At 37.7% G+C, this 22,481-nt stretch overlaps 1 protein-coding gene across 1 annotated transcript in view; it reads right to left on the reverse strand.

Moving 5' to 3' along the window:
* The window catches only part of LOC140496951 (solute carrier organic anion transporter family member 4C1-like), a 106,190-nt gene that overhangs the window by 51,569 nt on the left and 32,140 nt on the right, over window positions 1-22,481 (reverse strand). The window contains exons 3-4 of the mRNA XM_072597372.1: window positions 7,473-7,655; window positions 6,152-6,248 (exon numbers count right to left, since the gene is read on the reverse strand). Of these exons, the coding sequence (XP_072453473.1) occupies window positions 6,152-6,248; window positions 7,473-7,655 (280 nt within the window). The remainder of the gene's footprint in view (window positions 1-6,151; window positions 6,249-7,472; window positions 7,656-22,481) is intronic.

The raw sequence follows: 22,481 nt of genomic DNA on the forward strand, positions 1-22,481 counted from the left end.
GAGGGATTACACACACACACACATACATACACACACACACACACACACACACAGCACAGGTTGAGTTGAATCAGAAGGGATGATATCTATAAAAACTAAAATTAAGGGATGAAAGAGGAATATATTGGGAGGAGAAAGGGAGAAATGGAATGGGGCAAATTATAAGTCATAAAAGAGATAAGAAAAATCTTCTTCAATGGAGGAGAAAAGGAAGAAGGTGAGAGGGGAAAACTGAAGCTTACTCTCTTCACATATGTCTTAAGGAGGGAGTAACATGCTCACTCAATTTGGTATGAAAATCTAGCTAACACTACAGGAAAGCAGGGGAGAAGGGGACAAGTGGGGTGTGGGGGGATGATAGAAGGAAGGGCAAATGGGAGAAGGGAGTAATTAGAAGTAAACACTTTTGGGAAGGAACAAGATCAAATGAGATAATAGAATAAATAAAGGACAGGGCAGGATGGTGGGAAATATACTTAGTCTTATACCACAAGACTATCATGGAAGTCTTTTGCAAAATGACACATATATAGCCTGTACTGAATTGCTTGCCTTCTCAGTGGTGATGGGTCAGGAAGGAGGAAGGGAGAGAAGTTGGAATTCAAAGTATTAGAAACAAGTGTTGAGAACTGTTACTGCATATAACTGGGAAATACAAAATACAGGTAATGGGGTATAGAAATCTATCTTGCCCTACAAGAAAAGAGAGAAGATGGGGATAAGGGAAGGGTGGGGTGTGATAGAAGGGGCAATCAGAATGCAAGGTGTTATGGGGTGGAGGGAGAGGAGAGATGGGGAGAAAAAGTGGAACTCAAAATTTTGTGGAAATGAATGTTGAAATCTAAAAATAAATAAACATTAAAAAAATAAGAAAACCTTCAAAATAAGACAAAGTATACCTCCTTTCTCTCATCGCATATTGCCAATGAATATTTGTTTTTGTTTGGCTGTACTTCTTTGTTACAAGAGAAGGTTCTATGCAGAGGGGGAGTCATTTAGAAGTAAAAATGATTTTTTTAAAGCAGCAATAATTGTTTTTTAACTGAAGAACCATAGATTGAAATTGTAAAGGATCATGTGAAAGGTTTTTTTTTCCTCCCAAGGGTAGAAGAGATCTGGGGATGTTTCTGAAAAGTTGAGAAGATAATACCCCAAGAAACTAAAGATGGGAGAGAGAAAGGAAATAATCAAATTCCCAGAAGAGATGGAAAGGAAGGGGAGGGGAGGGAACTAAAGAAACAACCTTAGCTTTAATTTAACCAACTTCATCAAAGACTAACTTAATAGGGGAGAAAATGGAGGATCCTAAGATGGGATATTTTGAGGAATGGAGCACTGAAGAAGAAGGACTTCACAAAAATGGCCACCACTTACCCAGTAAAAGGATAATTGAAGTCTTTTCTTGAGTTACATAAGGTAGCATGTAAAAAAAGAAGTTTGGAATAACTATTTCAAGAATGTAATATAAAGTCAATCAGGAAACAATAAAAGAATTATTATACAGCAATGAGAGTCAAATTAAGATTAGGTAACAAACATAAGTTTATACTGAGCACAGAACAATTATGTGACTTTCTCCAAGAGCATTCAATAGAAAATGAATAGTAATGGGGTGTGTGTGTGTGTGTGTGTGTGTGTGTGTGTGTGTGTGTGTGTGTGTGTGTGTGTGTGTGTGTGCGTGTTCATCCTTTGTTGCCAAAGAAGACCATCAAAGTCATGCCATCAAAGAAATAATGACATGACTTGCACTTGACTTTGTTCTGAGTGAGGAAGGGCTGTGCAGGTCACCAGCCTCACTTCTCCTCCACAGACATCTGAATCCAGTGACCAGATATTCATCAGGAGCACTGGAGATGACCCAGGATGAGGCAATTGGGGTTAAGTGACCTGCCCAAGGTCACACAGCAAGTGAGTGTCAAGTGTCTGAGGTGAGATTTGAACTCAGATCCTCCTGACACCTGCACTGGTGCTCTATCCACTGCACCACCAGAGAAGGTAGGGGAAATCTAAAATAAATGGTGAGGGTAATCCAAGCCTAACATTTGACAAGGTAACATGGTCTGTAACAAGTGATTCAAGGGAAGTTGATAGTGTAAGAAATTACTGGTCAACCAGCGAGGCAGGGCTATGAAGGTGACAGACTGAGAGAACAGGGAATCATGGAAGAACATGAAAATCATGGTGAATATACAGAATGAGTTTTGGAGAAGAGGGGTTATAAAAAATAGAAAATTAAGTTTAGAGAAGAGGAAACTCAGAATTCTTTAATATAAAGATGAAAGTTCATTCACTCTGTGAGTGGCTGAAGGTAGAGCAAAGATAAAGATCATAGGGAGCTAAGAATGATGATGAACTTGGAGGTCAAGGTGTTTGAGGGGACACGCACATATATTAAGTCACAAAGTATAAGAACAGATAGAACTGGACAGGAAGACTGACTCTACCTTTATAGAGGACAGAAACTGGATTCAACCCATTTTGCATCTCCTATCTTGCCTCCTTTCACCTCCCAGGAAAAAAGATGCCCCTCCCAGGATAAGTTCGTCACTTCTAAACTCACCACCAAGCTGCTAACTCCAGCCTTGATTGACTCCACTCCCTCAGCCTCTTCTACCTTCTGTTTGAAGGACAGAGTACCAAACCCCACCCAATGCCTTTCTTTAAAGAGGGTAGAAACCACACTCAGATCATTTCACTTTGCATCTGATACCTTGAGTGCTTTCAATGCTCCCTGCTACCTTATCCTCCTGTCTGGTTTCCTGCTTCTTTTTGTGGGTTGTCTCCCCCTTCAGATCGTAACCACGTTAAAGGCAGGGACTAGCTTTATTTCTTACTAATTGTATCCCCAATGCTTAGCACAGTTCCTGACCCATAGTACTGGGTTGGGTTGGATTGGATTGGACTGGGATAATTAGAAATTTAAGGGATAGTTGGAAATAAAGGATACAATTTTCCAGGAGATCCAGATTTCTATTAGTATAAGAAGTTGTAAAGTAAAGAGAGCTGTAAATTAGTGTAATGCAAAGAGAAGTTGTAAAGTAAAGAATAAAAAAATCTATTAAGAGTAGAATGGGTTCAATGGAAGGGGAAGACAGAGAAAGCTATGTATATGCTATAGAGGGACTAGAGTTGAAATGGATAGGAATGAAAGTGGGTGGAGAATGAGAGGGAAAAGGATCTTCCTTTAGCCTGCAATGCCTCAGAATCATGAGAATAAGGAGAGCAGGGAACAGAGAAATTGTCCATCACTGAATAAGAACCAGTTGATCAGGGTCCTTCCTTTGTGCAATGCCTGGGCCTCACAGCCACTGCCTCCAGAGATCTAGTATCCCCCTTCCCTCTCCCCTCAGAATATTCTGTGAAAAGATGAAGACCCTCAATTCCTTGATATGAGTCTCTAAAAACTAATCTTCATCCTTCCACTACCACCTCCAGATCTCATCCCTGCCTCCCCATCACCATCCCAAAACTGAGACTCAGGATTGTGATTGCTAAGAATATCCTTCAGAACAGTCTGTCTGTTGCCCTGGGCAAGAAAGGCTGAGGCCTCAGGTACCACTCTTCCCTTCATAGGAGGACTCCCCCTGTCCCCTAGCACCTGGAGGTATTATCATAGTCTGGAAAATTCTTCACATACTAGGTTTTCTCTCATAGATTGCTAAGCTGAAGTTTTTTTCCAGTAATTATGTATTCTATTTAGAAAGCTTTGAAAAATTCAGAGACTTGATGTAATCAGCACAATGTCATTAGCAAATAGGTACTTCTGGAGAATCTCACCATCTTTAAGTAATTCTGCTTCAATTAATCAACTCAGCTGGACTTCTTCCATGAGAGAAGCAAGTAGTGCTGGTAGTTATGCCTGTCTCCCTGGCATATATCTCACATGATATTAAAACAGGGAATTGTCGAAGTTATTTATTTTTGTTACATCTTTCAAAGAATCTTGTTTAACTTTGACTTATATAAAGGAAAAACTTTTTTGGTTTCAGTCTGCTGACTCAAATGCTTTTCTATAGTGAATAAACAATAGGCATAGTGAAATCTCATATTCTCTAAGCCTTTCAGTCAATTGTGTGGCTAGAATGGCATGGTTTATTGTAGAATATTGTTTGAAGGCCTTACAAGAGATGGTAGAAGATTAGGAGTTTTAACTCATATGACAAAAACAGCAAGAAGCAATGGAGAAATTAGAAGTTTAAAGAAAGCTGGGCACAAGAGCCAATTAAGTCAGATCATCTCAAGAACAGTCAAGGATAAAAAAAGGAGAGCAGACACATTAGGGGGAAAAGGACCTATTTAGGTTTCCATAACAACCTTTTTTCTCCATTGATGGCAATGGAGCCAATACCTTTAGATTCTAAGATTAGTTTCCAGTGTACTGCATAAGGAAACAGAAATGGCACCAATGAAAAGAAAGATGTATAGCACAGCCAGACCAGAATAAATACACATACAGATGGTTTGTTATTATTGCTGACGCAGTTTTGAGGGCACAGGACTTGATGGACTATATTTAAAAGAGGGGACTATGCCAAATTGTGTATAGTTGGAAAGAGAGACAGAGAGAGAAAGAGAAGGGGGGTTGGGGTAATATAGATAGGTAGGTAGTATTTTTACAGAGAAAATGTCATCAAAAATGCCAACAAGCTAACTGACTACTTTTTAATCTCTCCACATTGGGCTGTACATGTACAGTGAGACTCCCTGGTGAAAATTAAAAAGAAATAGGAAAGTTTTTGTAAACTATAGTCTGATTAAGACAGAGTAGAAGCCCAGCCATGTCCTTCCCCTGCCCAAGAACCTGCTCTGGTTCAATATGACCTCTGGAATAAAATATAAATTCATCAACTTAGAGTTGAAGTCTACATTTCTAAATTATTTCATAGGACTCTCCTTCACCAATTCTCCATTCCAACCTAACTGCCCTGTTTGATGTGCCATGACTCAGTCTGTATTTCATTTCCTTCCCCTACTATACCTTTGTATAGGCTGTTCCATATGCCCAGAATGCACTGTATCCTTACTTCTACCTCCTGGAATCCTTAACTTTCTTTCCAGCTCAACTCAAAGTGTTATGTGTGTTCATCCTTCCTTGGCAAAGAAGACCATGCCATCAGACAATGACGTGATTTGCATTTGACTTTTGTTTTGAGTGAGGAAGGGCTGTGCAGGTCACCAGCCTCACTTCTCCTCCAGAGCCATCTGAATCCAGTGACCAGATATTCATCAGGATGACTGGAGATGACCCAGGATGAGGCAACTGGGGTTAAGTGACTAGCCCAAGGTCGCACACCTAGTGAGTGTCAAGTGTTTGAGGTGAGATTTGAACTCAGGTCCTTCTGACTCTTGCACTGGTGCTCTATCCACTGCACCACCTAACTGCCCTCACTCAAAGTGTTATCTCCTATGGGAAGCCTTTCCTGATGCCCCTAGTGATTATTTCCTCCCCTCTCAAATTATATTGTAGTTGCTTATGTCTGAATATTTTATTCTTGTATTCCCCTAGTAGGATGAAAGCCCTTTAAATGCAAACATGGGGAGGGGGAGTGTTTTGTCTTTTTATGCCTGTAATATCCTGAACACAGAACTTACTAGAAATTGGAACATGGGCTGGAATACATTTGAGAAACTAGGCAGTTTTAATAACTGCAAGCTTCTGCTCAAAACCAAAACTCATCATTTTAAAACCACTATCCTTTTTTGGTACTGTTATATAGCATCGAACCATGGAATATAAAATCTCTGAAGAACCAAAACTGCAGGTCACATGAAGGGATATGAAAAGGCACTTGGTGAAGATAAATATGCTTCAAGATATTATCAGAGACAAATTTTTTACAAGAATGGCACAAAATCAAAGAGCCGCAGGAAAAGTGAGCGGAATGGTCATGCACTGAGAATAAAGTTAAACAGTTGGGCATGCTGTACTAGAATCCACCTAATGATGAGCAACCTGGATAGACACCCTTAGCATGCTGGGAGGATGCTTTGTAGAAGGAACACTCAAAGGGTAACATGGATAAAAGCCCCACAAGAAAAGAATACATGAATGGGTCAAAAACCAGTCATGCTGAGAAAGTATAAGATTCAAGATATCAAAGCTTATGAAGAAGGAAAACAGCGAAAAAAATTTTAAAATACATTGACTTGCCTTTTCCCCATGTCAGCATCTATATAGATTTTTAGCAGCTGCCCTCCCAACACATATCCAACAGCAGGGCCTAGGACTGACATAGAAAAGCCAATTCCTATAAGAAAAGAAAAAAGAGAACATGAAAATATATCTAATTTTTTTTTCACAATGCATAATAATGTGAGGAATATTTTATGATACAACAAGTTTGAAATTGCATGGGGATTACATTCACAATAAAAATTGCTCATTTTTAATTTTTGTTTCATACATATCACTTTCAAAATCACGCTGTGAGCTTTAATAAATGGCATTTATTAAAACATTTGTTCAACATGCAAGCTGTTAAGCTGTTAGACATAAGACCAAAATAACTAGGAGATATAAATGTACATGATACTCATGATGTCAAGGATTTAGCACCACCTTTGCATCTGCCCATAAAGTTAAGATATTACTGTGAATGATACTTTCCCTGTGGTCAGCTATATTTAAAGAGAATAGCATTCTATGAAAAACCCTTTCACATGAAAATACTATTCTTTATTTCTGTCTTAATATATTTAAATCAACATTCATATCTATGTTGATAGATTTATACTTATATATATGGTCAGACTTAATGCCAGAAATAAAGAGATTGATACAGATATATCGGGTTTCTCTGTTTGCAGAGCCTAGGGATATGATTCAGATAAAAGACTCAGTAAAGTGTTTCCCCTAAAATAGTTTGAGCATCCAGTAATTCTGCACCAACAGCCCAAGGAAGAAAAATAGAGAAAATATTGAAGCAGAGATCAGAAAAGACAAGAGAGAATTGAGTGCCACCAGACCCTTCCTGCTAGCCTCACTAGGGACAGCTTTAAATATAGACATCTTTCTGTCTTCCCTGCTAAGACCAATATATATTCTCTTTAAAGAAGTCCCTGCTAATAACAGGAGCTGCTGCTTCAAAACAAACAAAAAATACACAAGGGTATTGGGAAATAGGAATACCTGCAAGAAAATATAGTATATAAAAAGGGATGTTAAGATATTCTTAATTAAACTCTGAGGTAACTTCCATCATTATATCAATGACATCCATTATCTTTTAACATAACTAGAATTCAACAGATATCATATTAAATAAGTAGTTCTTAGGAAATGTCATTTTTATGTTATAAAAATTCATAAATTATAAATAAATTATAAACAATTAGGCAAATTTCGTTTAATGAGAAAGATCTGCCTGAAACATTACTAACCTTTTTTACTAGTACTTATGTAATTACTTTGTTTAAAATGCAAATCAAACAAAAAACCATAATGGGTCAATTATATTAGAAAACAAATTCACCTATATAGAGAGATGATTTATGTGTAGGAACACTGTCATCAATAAAGGCTGTTCCTAGTGTGTAAAGAGGGGTTCCTCCAACTCCCAGCAATAGTTGCCCCAAGATGAACACATAAAGGTAGTTAGAAAGATTGGAGGTGTCATCCTTGCAATTGCTAATGTTTCCCGTTGCTGGACAAGTATCTGAAAAAAAAAAGGAAAGGAATAGAAAATATTATTTGCAGAAACATGGCACAAGTTATTCATTTAATACATGCCTTTTTCATGAATTTTAAAAAAGTATTTATTTTCTCTACTGAAATTAAATTTGACTGTATTCAACAATTTGAAAAGTATCATGATGGAAAGAACCCTGGCCTTAAGAGTTAGGAAAAACATAATCAAAACCAACCATCAATATTTACTAGTTGCATGATCATGTGAAAGACAAGTAATATCTCTGAACAAGCAATATCTGTTCATCTGTAAAATGGACATGATGATATCTGAAGTATTACCTCAGAGGTTAGATGTGAGGATCAAATAAGATAGTGTATGTAGAACACTTTGCAAACCTTAAAACACTACACACACACACACACACACACACACACACACGCACACAGAGAGAGCTTATTTTAATCTAAACTTTAAAACTGCACTAAGACTTTTGAGAAACTCTAAATGTCAGCTGCCATTAGAACTATACTTAGGAATGCTTTTTCTTGAAAGAAAATCCAACCATTATTGTGCCATGAAATTTCTAAAATACAGAATGAAATTGAAATACTTTCATTGAAGAGTAAGGCGGCATGATTTCCAATGCTATCTTGACCCTCCATTTATCTTGTTAAAAGCAAATAGGGCTGTGCGACTTGAGTGAGCAAGTCACAAAATAACTTTTTAAAAAAAAGCATATAGGGCTCCACTCTTCCACCGGAACCAAAATAGTGGTGAAAAAAAGGGTCAAATTTGTCCCGGAGGATGGAACATCTAGGGACCCAGGATTCTTGTTGTTCTTGTCATTGTGGTTTAAACAATGGGCAAGAAATATGCTGAATAATGAGTTATAGAGAGATTGAAATATGCAACCTCCTTTGATATTTGTGAGACTCAAATTTATCAGAAATTCAGGTCCTGGCGGCTGTTACCTATCAACCTTCTGGACACTCTCCTTCCTTCTTCAGTGAGTTTAGTGCATGGCTTACTTTCCTCTCCATCTTCTTTCCTGCCACTAGGGGGCTCCAATAAATATAGGGTTTACTTATCTTATGTTAAAGTATGTTTCTGTTTAAAGTTTAAAGTAGCACTGAGACTTTTGGAACAACATAAATGATGCCACCTCATCAGTGATCCTACCTTCAGAGTCCTAAATTTACTCCGTTGCAGTGACCTACTCTTCAAAGTCACAGATAAGAAGTCAGTTCTAGAATTTCTATATCAACATTATTAGGTACTTCAAAAACAAAAGAAGCTGTACATAATATTTATGGATTAACACAAAAAAATCCTCTTTTGTTCTATGCTTTCTTGCATAAAGGTCAAGTTTCTTTACATTAGCCAAATTTGTAATAATAAAATTTTTTTAAAAAATGTAAAAGGAAATCTAAAAAATGGGAAGGAAACAGAGAAAAGAAGGTGGGAGAACACTGAAGATAATCTCCACCTCCCCATCACCATGACCCCCATCCCCCACCCCACAGTAACCAGGCAGCAGTCTGTAATGAGAAGGACGTGTATTTGAAGTCAAAGGAGCAGAGATAAAACTCCACCCTCTGCTATTTTATACTGTGGAGTACAAATGAAAAAGCATATCATGTGCTTCTTATATTCCACATGGTGCTGGTGATCCAAAGACAAAAGTGAGACAACCCCTGCCTTCAAGGAGTTTATGTTCTAAGTAAAAGCAAAGTAGTGGAGAGGAAAAAGCAATGAATTTGAAGTCAACAACTGATAGAAATCCAGTGAAGAGTAAGGTGGCATTGATAAGCACCAGTGAAATGTCACTCTGACAAATAACCCCTAGGAGGCTTGGTTATCTCATTTGTAAAATAAAGGTCTAGAACTAGCTCATGTCTAAGGTCCTTTCCATCTCCAAATCTATGATAATAAGGGGACAAAGCACATGTAGGAGAGTGGTAGGCAAGAAAGAATGTTCCTGTCTAGAGAGTCACAGGGGTGGTAAGTAATCAATTCTCATGCTTTTTCCAGGAGAGAATTGATTTCTGTTCCAAGAGCAAGAAATTGAAAAGGAAAGGTTAATGCAAATGTATGAGAAGTTGTCCTGAGATACCCTGGGTAGATGGATTTTAAGCTTAGTATGGGAACCTATTGGATACATCCAGTTAGTCAAATTTTCACTGACTCACTGCCAATCAAACTCAAGGTCATGTTCTAAATTAAGTACATTATTGCTTCTAGGCAAGAAGGCATGGTCTCTGGTCTAGAGGGGTCTGCTCATGTTGGGGGAGAGAGGGGTGGAGGTGCAAGAGTCAAGGCCAGGAAATCACTTAACTATGCTGGACCTCCATGTTGTTATCTGCCAAATGTAAAGATTAGATGTGATGATCTCCTCCCTTAGGACCTTACAGCTCTTCATCTATGACACTGTAGGCTATTTTTAACTGTAGATTTTATACTAACACTATTATAGAAACAGTCAGCAACCAAGACCAAACCAAAGGAAACTGAGAAACTTACTCTTAAGAGGAATCTACTGATGAGTCAGTAAAATAGCAAACCATAGCCTTCAGTTTACAGCTGGGGGGCCAGCAATAAAAACATTTAGGGCAGCAAGTTATGGTGAGATATAAGGAATGGGAAGATTCACGCTAATGCTGCTAAATTAAATGAGTCTGGCACACTGGCCTTGAGGTGGTTTGGGTTATTCACCAGAGTAAGACCAGGTGATCCTCCATGGCATGGAGGAATCCCACTGCATTGTCTAAGCTTTCCTGGGAGAAAATAGTTGTGTTATGAGTCTGTTTCTAGGTTTCTCACCTACTGTACTAGTCAGCAGGTAAGTAGCTGGGGGGGAAAGGGAGCGAGAAGGAGAGGAGAGTGGTGGAAGGGTCCCCTATGTTCCTTTGCCCCAGGAAATGAATGTTTACCATCAAATCTGTGTGATATAAGAGGAAATAGAGACATAAAGGCTTACTTGATTTCCCAGATAAATACATTAGCATGAGATCTTTTGAACTCACAAAGTCTCCACAGAGATTCTCACTTAGTTCCATTTTCTTATATAAATGGAAAAAATACAACCTTCTCCCCAGAACAATACAAAACTCTTTTCACTGTTAAAACCTAGTTTTTCTCTACAAGGATTAAACCAGATGCTCTTAGATAAATTACCTGGTGCTTGGGGAAATCAGTTCACTATAGTATTCCCAGCTGCAAATTTTTTAAACTTTGCAAAACATACCAAACTCAAAAACTAAAGTATTTCCCAAATAAGTCCAAAAGAGGTATGCCTTTAAATGAAATAGATATTTTCCTGAAAAGCTACTTGTAAATAATTTTTTTCAAGTAGAATCATTTCTTTCTAGAGCTGAAAGATTTATTAAGAATTATTCCAATCAAATACCTCATCTTACAGATCATTTTACAGATGTGCCAACAAGCTCAGACAAGTTAAATCATTCACTCAGGTCACCCAGTTTTGTTTTGTCTTTTATCAGAAATAGCTATCCTCACTCCAATCTAACTGTCTCTCTACTTCACTAATTCACTATATTATTTAAAGTGCAACTAATTAAAAAAAAAACTTTATGATGAATCATTCTACCATACAGGAAAAATCCTTTTTGCCAAATAAGTAATCCTTAATTGCATATGCTTTGCAAATATGGATTTTCAAAAATCAAGATCCTTGAAAGTCACACATTTCTCCACTATGTATATATAAACATAGATATAGATATAAATACATATAGTAATCAAGTAATCTTGATTACTATATACACACACATCTATCAAGATACTATGTCTGTTCTAGAATAGTTCTTTAGGTTTTTCCTAACACCTGCTTTTTCCTTGATTATTGCATTCCCATATGTCCCTAAAAACATCAAAATCAATACAACTAATTTTGTTTTCTCTCTTAAGTGGAATTTTAGAGATTTGGGAATTTTTAGGATAAATTTAACAAGCATTTTTTTTTTACTTATTCTAATATTAGAAAAGGATTTCACAATTCAATGACAAAATTGAATAACAGGATTAAGTAGTAATTGGCATTGCTTAATTACTGGTTGATTCACAAAATAGTCATAGTTTTAGAAAATTTCCAAAGTATGGATCTAGATTTGTGAATATGCACACACATATGCCTCTACATTCATGCAAATGCACACAAAGATCTAAACTGACAATTCAACTATCTTAAAAGATATAGCCAATGATACTTTTAACACTTATCATTTTATTCTCCTTGATTGCCCTTGAGAAACTATTTCCTTCCAATAATAATCCACACATATGCAAATATATCCACAAATATGGATATATATATATAAACATATTCAATCTCTCATGCACTTGAAACATTATGATAATTGACCACGAGAGGGAGCTCCCACCTTCTTTATAACATGCTTGGAAGACTGTGTTGTTGGTGTTTGTACTTCATTCTCCAAGAGGACTATGACATCAGGAAGGTGATGCCATGACTTGCAAGTGAATTGGATTTAAGTGAGAGAGGGTTGTATAAGGCCACCAAACTTACTCTCTCCTCTGGAGCCATCTGGGTGACTGGAGAAGGCCCCAAATACAGTGAGAGACCTTGCCAATGTAAATATTACCAATAAGGAAGAACTATGAAAAATAATATTGGGTCTTTGTACTTCAAATATGTTTACAGATTCAATTTCATTTGAAATGTGCTTTTATTTTTCTACTTAAGTTATTTAGTTCTGTTCTCTCAGTTGGGGTACGTTTAATTGCTCTCATGTAGGAAGATAGTTAACCAAAATTTGTGCCCCACAGAAACAATTACAAATGTTTTGAAGATGAGGTTTAAGAAGACTTATTGCTATTTAGGAAATACCAGGTTAAAATAAGAATACTTTTCCCTGTATCCTACCCCCAAACAAAAGAGAGAGAAATATATCCCTGATCAAACAAAATTCACTTTTGCAAAAAGATATTAAAAATCTATTTTATTTCTCTAGAAATATTATGATTTTTTTTTCTAAAGCCCTTTCTATAACGTAACAACTAGGAAAAGCTCTTTGGTGGAACTGATCAGGACAAAATGTAAAAAAGACTCTTCATCATAATCATAAATGGATTATGGATAATAACCAGAAACTTTAAAAAAATTATCTCTACCCTAGATAAGAATTTAGCCTTTCCCCATCCCAGTAGGTGACCAGGATTTGAAGCCATCCAAATGACATACCCTTCCTTTGTTGTTGCTCAATCATTTCAATGGTGTCTAAATCTTCATCACCCACTTTGAGATTTTCTTGGCAAAGATACTGGAGTGGTTTGCCATTTCCTTCTCCAGCTAATTTTACAGATGAGAAAACAGAAACAAACTGACTTGCCCAGGGTCACAGATAGTAAGTGCCTAAGACAGGATTTGAACCCAGGAAGATGAGTCGTCCTGACTCCAGGCCTGACACTCTATCCACTGTGCCCATTTTCACAACTATGGAGAGGGGAAGTTTTCTTAACCAAATGAGGAACAGAAATGATCAAAAGTTAAGTGGACAATGTTGATTATATAAAGTTGAGCATACAAACAACTATGTTCAGACAAGATATAAAACAGATAAATTGGAAATAATCAACACAAGCAAAGGACTCTATTAAAGAAAGATTTGGAATAACCTCTTGTAGAAGGTGGGATTTTTAGCTGAGATGTGAAGGAAGCCAGGGAAGCCAGGAGGCAGAGAACAGGGTCCTGAAGGAGAAGAACCAGTGAAAATATCTGGAATCAGGAAGGTGGATGAATGGAAGGAAAGAGCTTTTATTAAACATCTATTATAAATGTATTATATGCTAAGTGCTCTACAAATTTAACCCTCACAACAACCCTAGGAGGAATTTTGCCATTTTACAGTTGAGGCAACTAAGGCAGGGTTTAATTGAATTATCACAGGTATTTTTTACAAAGATGCACTGAAAATTTTACTTACAATATGATGCTGTGTTTCTCCCCAGTGCAAAGTCATTCCCTCTCTGCACATTAGACAATATAAAAGAAGCATTGATTTAGAGCTGGGTGGCATTTTAAAGATCATTTAGACCAATACTTCCACTTTACAGTTAAAGAAAGTAAGCACCAGAGAGATTCTTGGAATCATAGATTCAGAGCTGGAGGTCATTGAATTGAGGTTAGATTTGAACTCAGGTTTTTCGGATTCTCAATTTCAGGCCCAGTGCCCTATTCACTTCGCCACCTAGTTGCCCTTAAAAAAAGAGTGCCTTTGTTCAAGGAACAAAGCCAGTGTCACCAGAAAACAGAGTATAAGGAGGGAGGGGGAGATATGAGAAGATGGGAAGAGAGGATTATGAAGGGCTTTGAATGCCAGGCACAGGAGTTTGTATTTGAACCTGGAGATAATAGGGAGCCACTAGAGCTTAATGAGTAAGGAGGGGGAAGGCCTTTATGTAGTGAGATCTGAACATTAGGAAGATCACTTTGACATTTCAGTGAAGGATAAACCCCCAAGAGACTAAGAAAGAGACATTAAAGGCCTGGATCAGGGTGGTAGCCTTGTCAGAGAACAGAAAGATGCATGCATGAAAGATGTTACAAAGTTAGAAATGACATATAGGGGACAAGAGTGAAGAGTTGAAGACGTTCCTAGGTTTCAAGCTTGGGTGACTGAGAGGATAGTGGTACCCTCAATAGTAAGAGAGAAATTAGGAAGAGGGAATGATTTTGAGAGAGAGAAATGAATTAGTTTAGTTTGGGTTGGGTTTAGTTTGAGAAGCATATAGAACAACCACAGTCTGAGATATGACATAAGCCTTGGAGACATGAGACTAGAAATCAGTGCTGAATATACCAGAGAATCTTCTGCATAGAAATTATCGTTTAATTCAAAGGAGCTGATGAGATCTCTAAGCAAAACAGTATTGAGGCAGAAGAGAATGGACAAGGGACTGGAGAGAAGAGGACAGTGTAGAGTTGAACTGGTTCACTATGATGTCATGATAGGGAAGAAAGGGTATGTAGGAGTTATGGCCTGGGGAAGAACTGAGGGACTGAGAGGGTTGGATGCCATGGAGAGGACCACAAATAGGCTGTGGAATTGGAAGGCATAGGGAGAGATGGAATGACAACAGATTATGATCAGATAAAGGAATTTCAGAGATCAGTGGAAAACTTATGGGTGATGTATGACCAATTTTGTGTGTAACTCAGGGAGGGAGGAAATGGAGAAATAGTTCATAGAAAATAAGTTGGGGAATTGAGAAGTTAGGATATTAGAGGAAGTATCAATATCTATGTTAAAGTCTGTTGTATAAGGATAGATGTTAGGGAAGAGATAAAGATTGTGAATCAAGTGTGTGTGTTCATCCTTTGTTGCCGAAGAAGACCATGCCATCAGAGAAATGATGACACAACTTGCACTTGACTTTGTTTTGAGAGAAGAAGGGCTGTGCAAGTCACTAGCCTCACTTCTCCCCCAGAGCCATCTGAATTCATTGACCAGATATTCGTCAGGATGACTGGAGATGACTCAGGATGAGGCAATTGGGGTTGTGACTTGCCCAAGGTCACACAGTTAGTGTCAAGTGTCTAAGGTGAGATTTGAACTCAGGTCCTCCTGACTCCTGCACTGGTGCTCTATCCACTGAACTACCTAGTTTAGGAAGGAAGGAGAGTGTCTTTGAAGGAAAGAAGCCACCAATGATTAAATCAGTGATAAATATAGATTGAATGAACCTTAAAGGAGGAGAGATCAATGAGTGATAATGGTAGAGGGAAAGCCCAGAGGGGATACAACACCAATTCAACCAGAGAATATAAATAAAAATACAACTAGTCAGTCAATGAGCATTTATTAAGTAATAGTTCTGTGTCAGACACATGCTAAACTCTGGGGATACAAAAGAAAGTCAAAGACAGGCTCTGCCCTCAAGGAGTTTCTAATCTAGTGGAGGATACAATAAGCAAACAAATGTGTACAAACAAGCTATATTCAGAATAAATAGGAAATAATTAAGAGATACTAGAATTTAAAGAGTTTTGAGAAGGTTTCCTGTAGAAGGCAAGGAGAAAAGTCAGTCAAGTGGGTCAGTAAATATTTATTAAGCTTCTCCTATGTGCCAGGCACTATACTGAGTGGTTATACAAAAAGAGGCAAAGAACAATTCCTTTCCTCAAAGAGCTTACAATCAAATGAGGAGGTGACAAACAAATGGGTACAAATAAGTTATATACAAGACAATTTGAAAATCATTGAGAAGGAAGGCATTAAAATGAAGAAGACCTGGGAAAGGTTTCTTCTAGATTAGAAGATAGGATTTTACTTGGGACTTAAAGGATGCCATTGAAGACAGGAGGTAGGGATGAGGCCTGGAGGAAAGCCAGAGAAAATGTCCAAAGCTGACCTACGGGGAATCTTATTCATGAAGCATCAAGGAGGCCAAGTATCACTGGATCTTAGAGTACACAGATGGCAATAAGGTATAAGACTAGAGAGGTGGGAAGAAGACTAGGTTATGAAATGCTTTGTAAGCCAGAGGATTTTATATTTGATGCTGGTGGCAATACAGAGTCACTGTTGAGTTTATTGAATAGGGGGTGACATTGTTGGACCCGCACTTTATGCAAGTCACTTTGATGGCTGAATGGATGGTGTATTAGAGTAGAGAAAGACTTGAGGAAGGCAGAATCCCTTTCAGGCTATTGCAATAACACAGGTGTGAGGTGATGAAGGTGACAGTGGCAGAGAAAATAAAGGAGAATATGAAAGATAAAATTGAAAGGACTTGGTAGGTCAAGGAAGGTCTAGAAAGTCGAGAAAGGTTTGTCATTCAGAGGAAGTCAGGTCATGGGAAGTGCAAGAAGATTGAGGAAGTAACAAAGGAAATGATTTAAGATGAAAGCAATTTTTTTTACCTGTGAAGCATAGTGGAAGAGTTGAGTAGATTTAGGGTTTAAGTGACTTGTCCAAGGTCACATGGGGACAGCTAGATGATGCAGTGGATAGAGCACCAGTGCAGGAGTCAGGAGGACCTGAGTTCAAATCTCACCTCAGACACTTGACGCTCACTAGCTGTGTGACCTTGGGCAAGTCACTTAACCCCGATTGCCTCATCCTGGGTCTTCTCCAGTCATCCTGATGAATATCTGGTCACTGGCTTCAGATGGCTCTGGAGGAGAAGTGAGGCTGGTGACCTGCACAGCCCTCACTCACTCAAAATAAAGTCAAGTGCAAGTCATGTCGTTATTTCTCTGATGGCATGGTCTTCTTCAGCATGAAGGACGAACACACACACACACACTAAGGTCACATAGGCAGCATATACCTGAGGCAGACTCCTACCTCAGGTCCAGATTCCTAATCCACTTTGATGGGGTATAGGTTCTGAAAGCCCCCTTGAAATCTCCTTGGATTTCCCCACTTGATCTGATGTTCCCATAAGGCCATAAGCTTTTCATTATCACTATACCCAAATCTCTCTTTCCTCTGGATTTCCTTGTCACTTCCCCACTTTGATCCTATCAAAATCCCATTCTCCAGGCTAATGACCACCCCCATTAAGATCCTCCCCAGATTTAACCTTTAGTCACTCTGGACTACTGACCATTCCTGTCAAGACCCTCCCTAGACCACCACCCCTCCAGTCACTCCAGACTACTTGGCCACCCCGAGATTCCTCTCACAATCTTTCTGCATATAAGATCCATCTTGCCTCCATGAAGGAGTTCAGAGCCATTCTGGCCAGCTTGACAAAAGTCATAAATGCTCAAATTCTATCTCACCTGCTTACATTAGTTTTACAAAGGCTCAAGCTTTGATCTGACCTGTTGGCATTAGTGCTACAAATGCTCAGATTCCAACTCTACCCAATATAAATAATAATATATTATAAATTAAAATAAATTAATAAACCTTGTTTTTCTTGGGCTGAAAGAAGGCTTGGGTAGAATTCATTCAGGCAGGACTCAGCGTGTCAGTATTTTGGGGTCCTGAGCACCCCTAAACCTCAACAACTCTATCATAGTAACATTTTTTTCAAGGTTAGAGTCATTTTTCAAATACTTCAGTTTTAAATGTAATAGATAATACATGTAATTAAATAGATCATACCATCAATCCAGAAAGGAAATGAAGTTTTAGAGGCTACCTTGTACTCCTGCATTTTGCACAGCAGGAAACTAAAGTTCAATGAGGTTGAGGACTTGTCAAGGACAGGCAACAAAGAAAGAATCTGAATCCAGATCATGTTAATTAGTATGTATTGTATAGGACAGTGTACTTAACTCTACATGTAAGATGATAGGCAAGAAATGGCATGATAAGATGCCAAAAACAATAGTGTTTCAGAAATGTAAATTAGCTTATTATGACAAATGGCACCGTTTCACTTAGCTGATCATGTAACACAAGCAGGCAGCATTGAAATGACAAAAATAATTTTCTCCCATTAGTTCTGTAACATTAAACATGTTATTTAACTTCTTACTAAAATAATAAAGATGTTATAAATGGCATTCAGTCCATTTCGGAGCACTGTGAAATCTACTTTCAAGGACTAGAATTAGTGATAATCCTTCACTGACAGTTCAACATTTCATTTTACAATCCAGAAATGTGAGAAGTGTCACTTACACCTAATGGCGGCCAATAGAATATCATCCCATGGAAACAACAATATGCCTAGCAGACACCATTGTCCCTGGGCTGTGCTATTGTTTTTACAAACTTTTAGATAATTACCAAGAAATACTGGTGGTCAAAATACATACAAAATGAATCATAACAAGTATGAGCTCCCATTAGTAGGCCTATATCCCAAGGCCAAAATATTTATAACAGTCCTTTTTGTGATAGCAAAAAAAAAAAAAAACTGGAAACAAAGTAGAGACACATTGATTGAAGAATGGCTGAAGAAATTGTGGTACATGATTGTGATGGAATAATGTGCTACAGGAAATCACAAATGAGATAAATACAAAGAAGCATGGAAAAAAACTATATGAATTTATAAAGAGTTAAATAAGCAGAGTCAAGAAAAAACTATACATGACAGCAACAGTGTAAAACAAGAAAAACAAAACAAAAGTGAATGTTGCAAAATTATCAACAAGTCTATCTTGAAAAAAGGAGAGATGACAAGGCACTCTGACTCCACTCCTTTCGCATAGGGGGAACGCCCACAAGTGTTGAACATTGTAAATATTTTCAGACAATGTATTGATCAGTTACGCTCATGTTTTCCTCTCATTTTTTCTTTGTTTTAAAAAATATATATGATATCGAATGGTTCTCTCCCTGGGAAAGAAGAATAATGGGGAACACTATGGTGATAAAACAGAATAAAGCAATAAAACAAAGGTCTATCTTCCTTTGCAATATTTCTAGGAGACATTCCTTTAACCCCATTTCCCCTGTCACTACCCAGGTTTAGAACCTTATTCTCTCACTCTTGGAATATGTAAACAGTTGTTCATGTCTTCCCTTCTTACTTTCCCCTCTTTCTTCCAATCTAACCTACATATCGCAATCAGATTGATCTGCAATCATTGTTTTCCTGCACAAAATCTGGAAAGGTGACCTCATTACCTATGAAACAAACGTTCAACTTTCTTATCCTAACATTTGAGGTTCAACTTACCTATTCAGCCTTATTTGACTTAATCCCCTGAAGGAATTATCTATTTCAATCAAACTTTCAGGTTCCATGGAACATGTCATCCTCTCCTACACCTGTGCTCTCTCCTTTCCCTTTACTGAAAACCTAGCTGTTGCTGAGTCTTTTTTTTCATTCATGTCTGACCCTCGTGACCCCATTTAGGGTTTTCTTGGCAAAGACACTGAAGTGGTTTCCATTTCCTTCAATAGCTCATTTTACAAATGAGAAAACTGAAGGAAAAAGAGTTGAGTTGAACTCAGGGCCCCTCGCTCTACCCCCTGCACCATCTAGCTGTCCTACTGATGAAAACCTAACCTTCCCTCAACATACAGCTTAAATTCTGCCTTTTCTAAGACTTTTCCTGACCACCCCAGTCCAAAGTAATACCTGCCTGCTTTAGCTCCTGTAGTATTCAATGGTTGTACCATTTATTTGGCCCTTGTTACTCTTTATTGTAATTTTTTTCATTGGTAACGTGAACTTAAAGAAAGGAACATACTCTACATGATGGTCTAACAAATCATTTTGCAGATAATGGGCACTCAATATATAATTACTAATTAATTATTATCTGATTAATTCAATTGGCCCAGGCATTCAATTTACAACAAATTTTTAAATGTTAAGCAAAGAAAAAGAATTGACAGCAAGTGCCTTTTCATAATAAACTATCTTTCCACTGTCAATAGACAATTCAATTTGATTACTTTCAAAAAAACATTCCTTACATTCCTACAATGGACCAGACATTGTTCTCAGTACTGGCTACACAAAGATAAAATATAACATGGTTTATGCTCTAGAGGAATTTACTTTCAAATAAACTGAGGGCATCTGCCAAGCGTATGGCCAGTATGTTTGGTACAAACAAAAAAGGTACAAACTTTTTACAAAGTTATATGGGAAATTTCAGAAGGCCTTTTCAGAAGAGACCTGTTCCACCTGGAAGGATCAAATGCTAGCTTGATTCCAAGAACTTGAGCAAGAAGGTACATATTAAACATAAGAGCTTCCTCTTAAGATTAAAACTCTTATCTCTTCCACACCTAGCCCCCTAACCCCTCCCCTCCAGAATACCTCCCTAAAAAAGAAAACTTTGCATTTTGAAACTGGGTAGACCTAGAAAATTTGAAATGAATGATCTCCATTATCACCGCAGTCAGATATTGATTTTAGCCACTAGGAATTGATGTGTAAGCTGATCACCCTAAATAGGAAAGATTTTCAAGAGAAAGGATGGAAGGAATTCAGAGCACAACTCCATACCAGACCAGTATGAGTTCAAATTGGTACAAAGATAGACACTGTCAATGAGAGAATTAAATCAATTCCTAATACATTAGTCACTAGCAGTAAGTAGGATATAGAGTTAATGAATGATTTACTAGGCTTCCAAAGCTGTTTATTTTTTAAAGTCTCCATGCTGATCCAGTCTATGAATGAACTCCAAAAATACTAAAATTCAATATTAACAAAATGCTGAGTTTCAGGGGAAAAGAAAAATAATTCAGGAGCACGAGAACACATAACTATGTGGCTACTATTTCCCTAAAATATGAGAAGGATGCAAAGGAAATAATTTTAAAAATTGCATCATTTATACTTTCAAAGTTTTAACCTAAAAACTGTATTTTTAAAAGATACTATAGGAAGTTTAAAATATTTCAATTTTGAACAAAAATTAGAGACAATGAAATATTTTAAGGTGTTGCTTTTCTTGAACCATCATCCCACTTGAGTGACTTAACTAAGAGCTGACAATTCCCAGTTACATCAGGTAAATTACCTTGCTTTAGATATTAGCAAAGAATAGAATAAACAAATCTTACTGTCAAAGAATTTTGGAGAGAGAAATAAGCAAATTCCTCAAGTTACACAACTAACAGCAAAGCTGGAGACCAGTAAGTACCCCAACCTTCTGCATCCAGATTTAGTGTTTTCTTCTACCACGCCTCATTGCCTCCTTAATGATGGAGCTATTGTGGCAATTCCCTAGGTTTCCTTTTCAGGTGTGTGTGTTTTGGGAGTTTACAATGGGGAAAGGAATTGCAGAGAGATCAATGATACTTGGTGAATGCAGTTACAGTCGAGTGACCAAAAAGAAAAACACTGCCAGAGATTGGGAGAAAAGGAAGTGGAGCAAAGAACGGGCAGCTTTTTCTTAGAGTTTACTGTGAAAGAGAGGGCAGATATAGGACAATAGCTTAGGGGGATAACAAGGTCAAGTAAAGGATTTTGCAAGAAGGGAATGATCTGAGCATGTTTGGAGGCAGGAACAACTCTCCCCTGGTAAAGAGAAAGTAAAAATTAGAGAGAGAGGGAAGAGCAAAGGAGCAAACTGAAAAAAGAATTGGGGGCTGAGGGGGGACATAAATAAAAATATTGACCTTTACAAGGAAAAGGACTCTCTTCTTCTGAAACTGACTTAAAAGAGAGAATTAGGCATGATGTTAGGGAGAATTGAAATACAGAATTGAGAAAAAGAGGAAGCTCATCCTAGATGCCCTCAGTTTGCTATGTCTTCTATTGAGAGAGCAAAGTGGTAATAAAGAGGTCTTTAAGAGAGAAGAGAAAATTGGGAAACAACACTATGGGGAGTGTGATACAATCATTCAGAGAAAGGGAAAAGTACTAATAAATTTAGAGCAGACAACACATGGGGTTGTGTGCCTTCAGAGGCATTCAGCACAAAAGCATAAGTTAAGGAGGAGTGTAACTCAGGGTTGTAGTTTGAAAAGAATGACGTGATAAGGAGGGGGAGGATTCAAGGGAAAAGGGTAGGGAAAGAATGAGCTGGTTATAGGATTGAGGACATAGGATCTCAAAAAGAGGCATGTGATGTCTTTTAGGGGATAATAGACTGGAGAGCAAGGACAGATGGAGCAACTATGACTATGACTATGGTATCTATCACCAGATATCATAATGAGGGCAAAAATGGGGTTAGAAGTTGTAAGACAAGGAAAAGATGGCTATAGGCTATATATATAGCCAATCAGGCTATAGGCTGAAAAGGAATTTCAGAGTTCTGGACTAGTTCTCACGACTGAACAGTTAAGGGTGATGGTAAGATCAGGAATACTGGCATGCATACAAACACAAACATAGTGAAAGAGAAATTAATAAGTGATGTGGTAATAGATAACTAATAAATGCTGATAAACAAGGGAGTATCCTATAGTTGTGAGATGCAAGAAATACATACCT

Source organism: Notamacropus eugenii, chromosome 3, assembly GCF_028372415.1.
Source record: "Notamacropus eugenii isolate mMacEug1 chromosome 3, mMacEug1.pri_v2, whole genome shotgun sequence".
Taxonomy (NCBI): Eukaryota; Metazoa; Chordata; class Mammalia; order Diprotodontia; family Macropodidae; genus Notamacropus; species Notamacropus eugenii.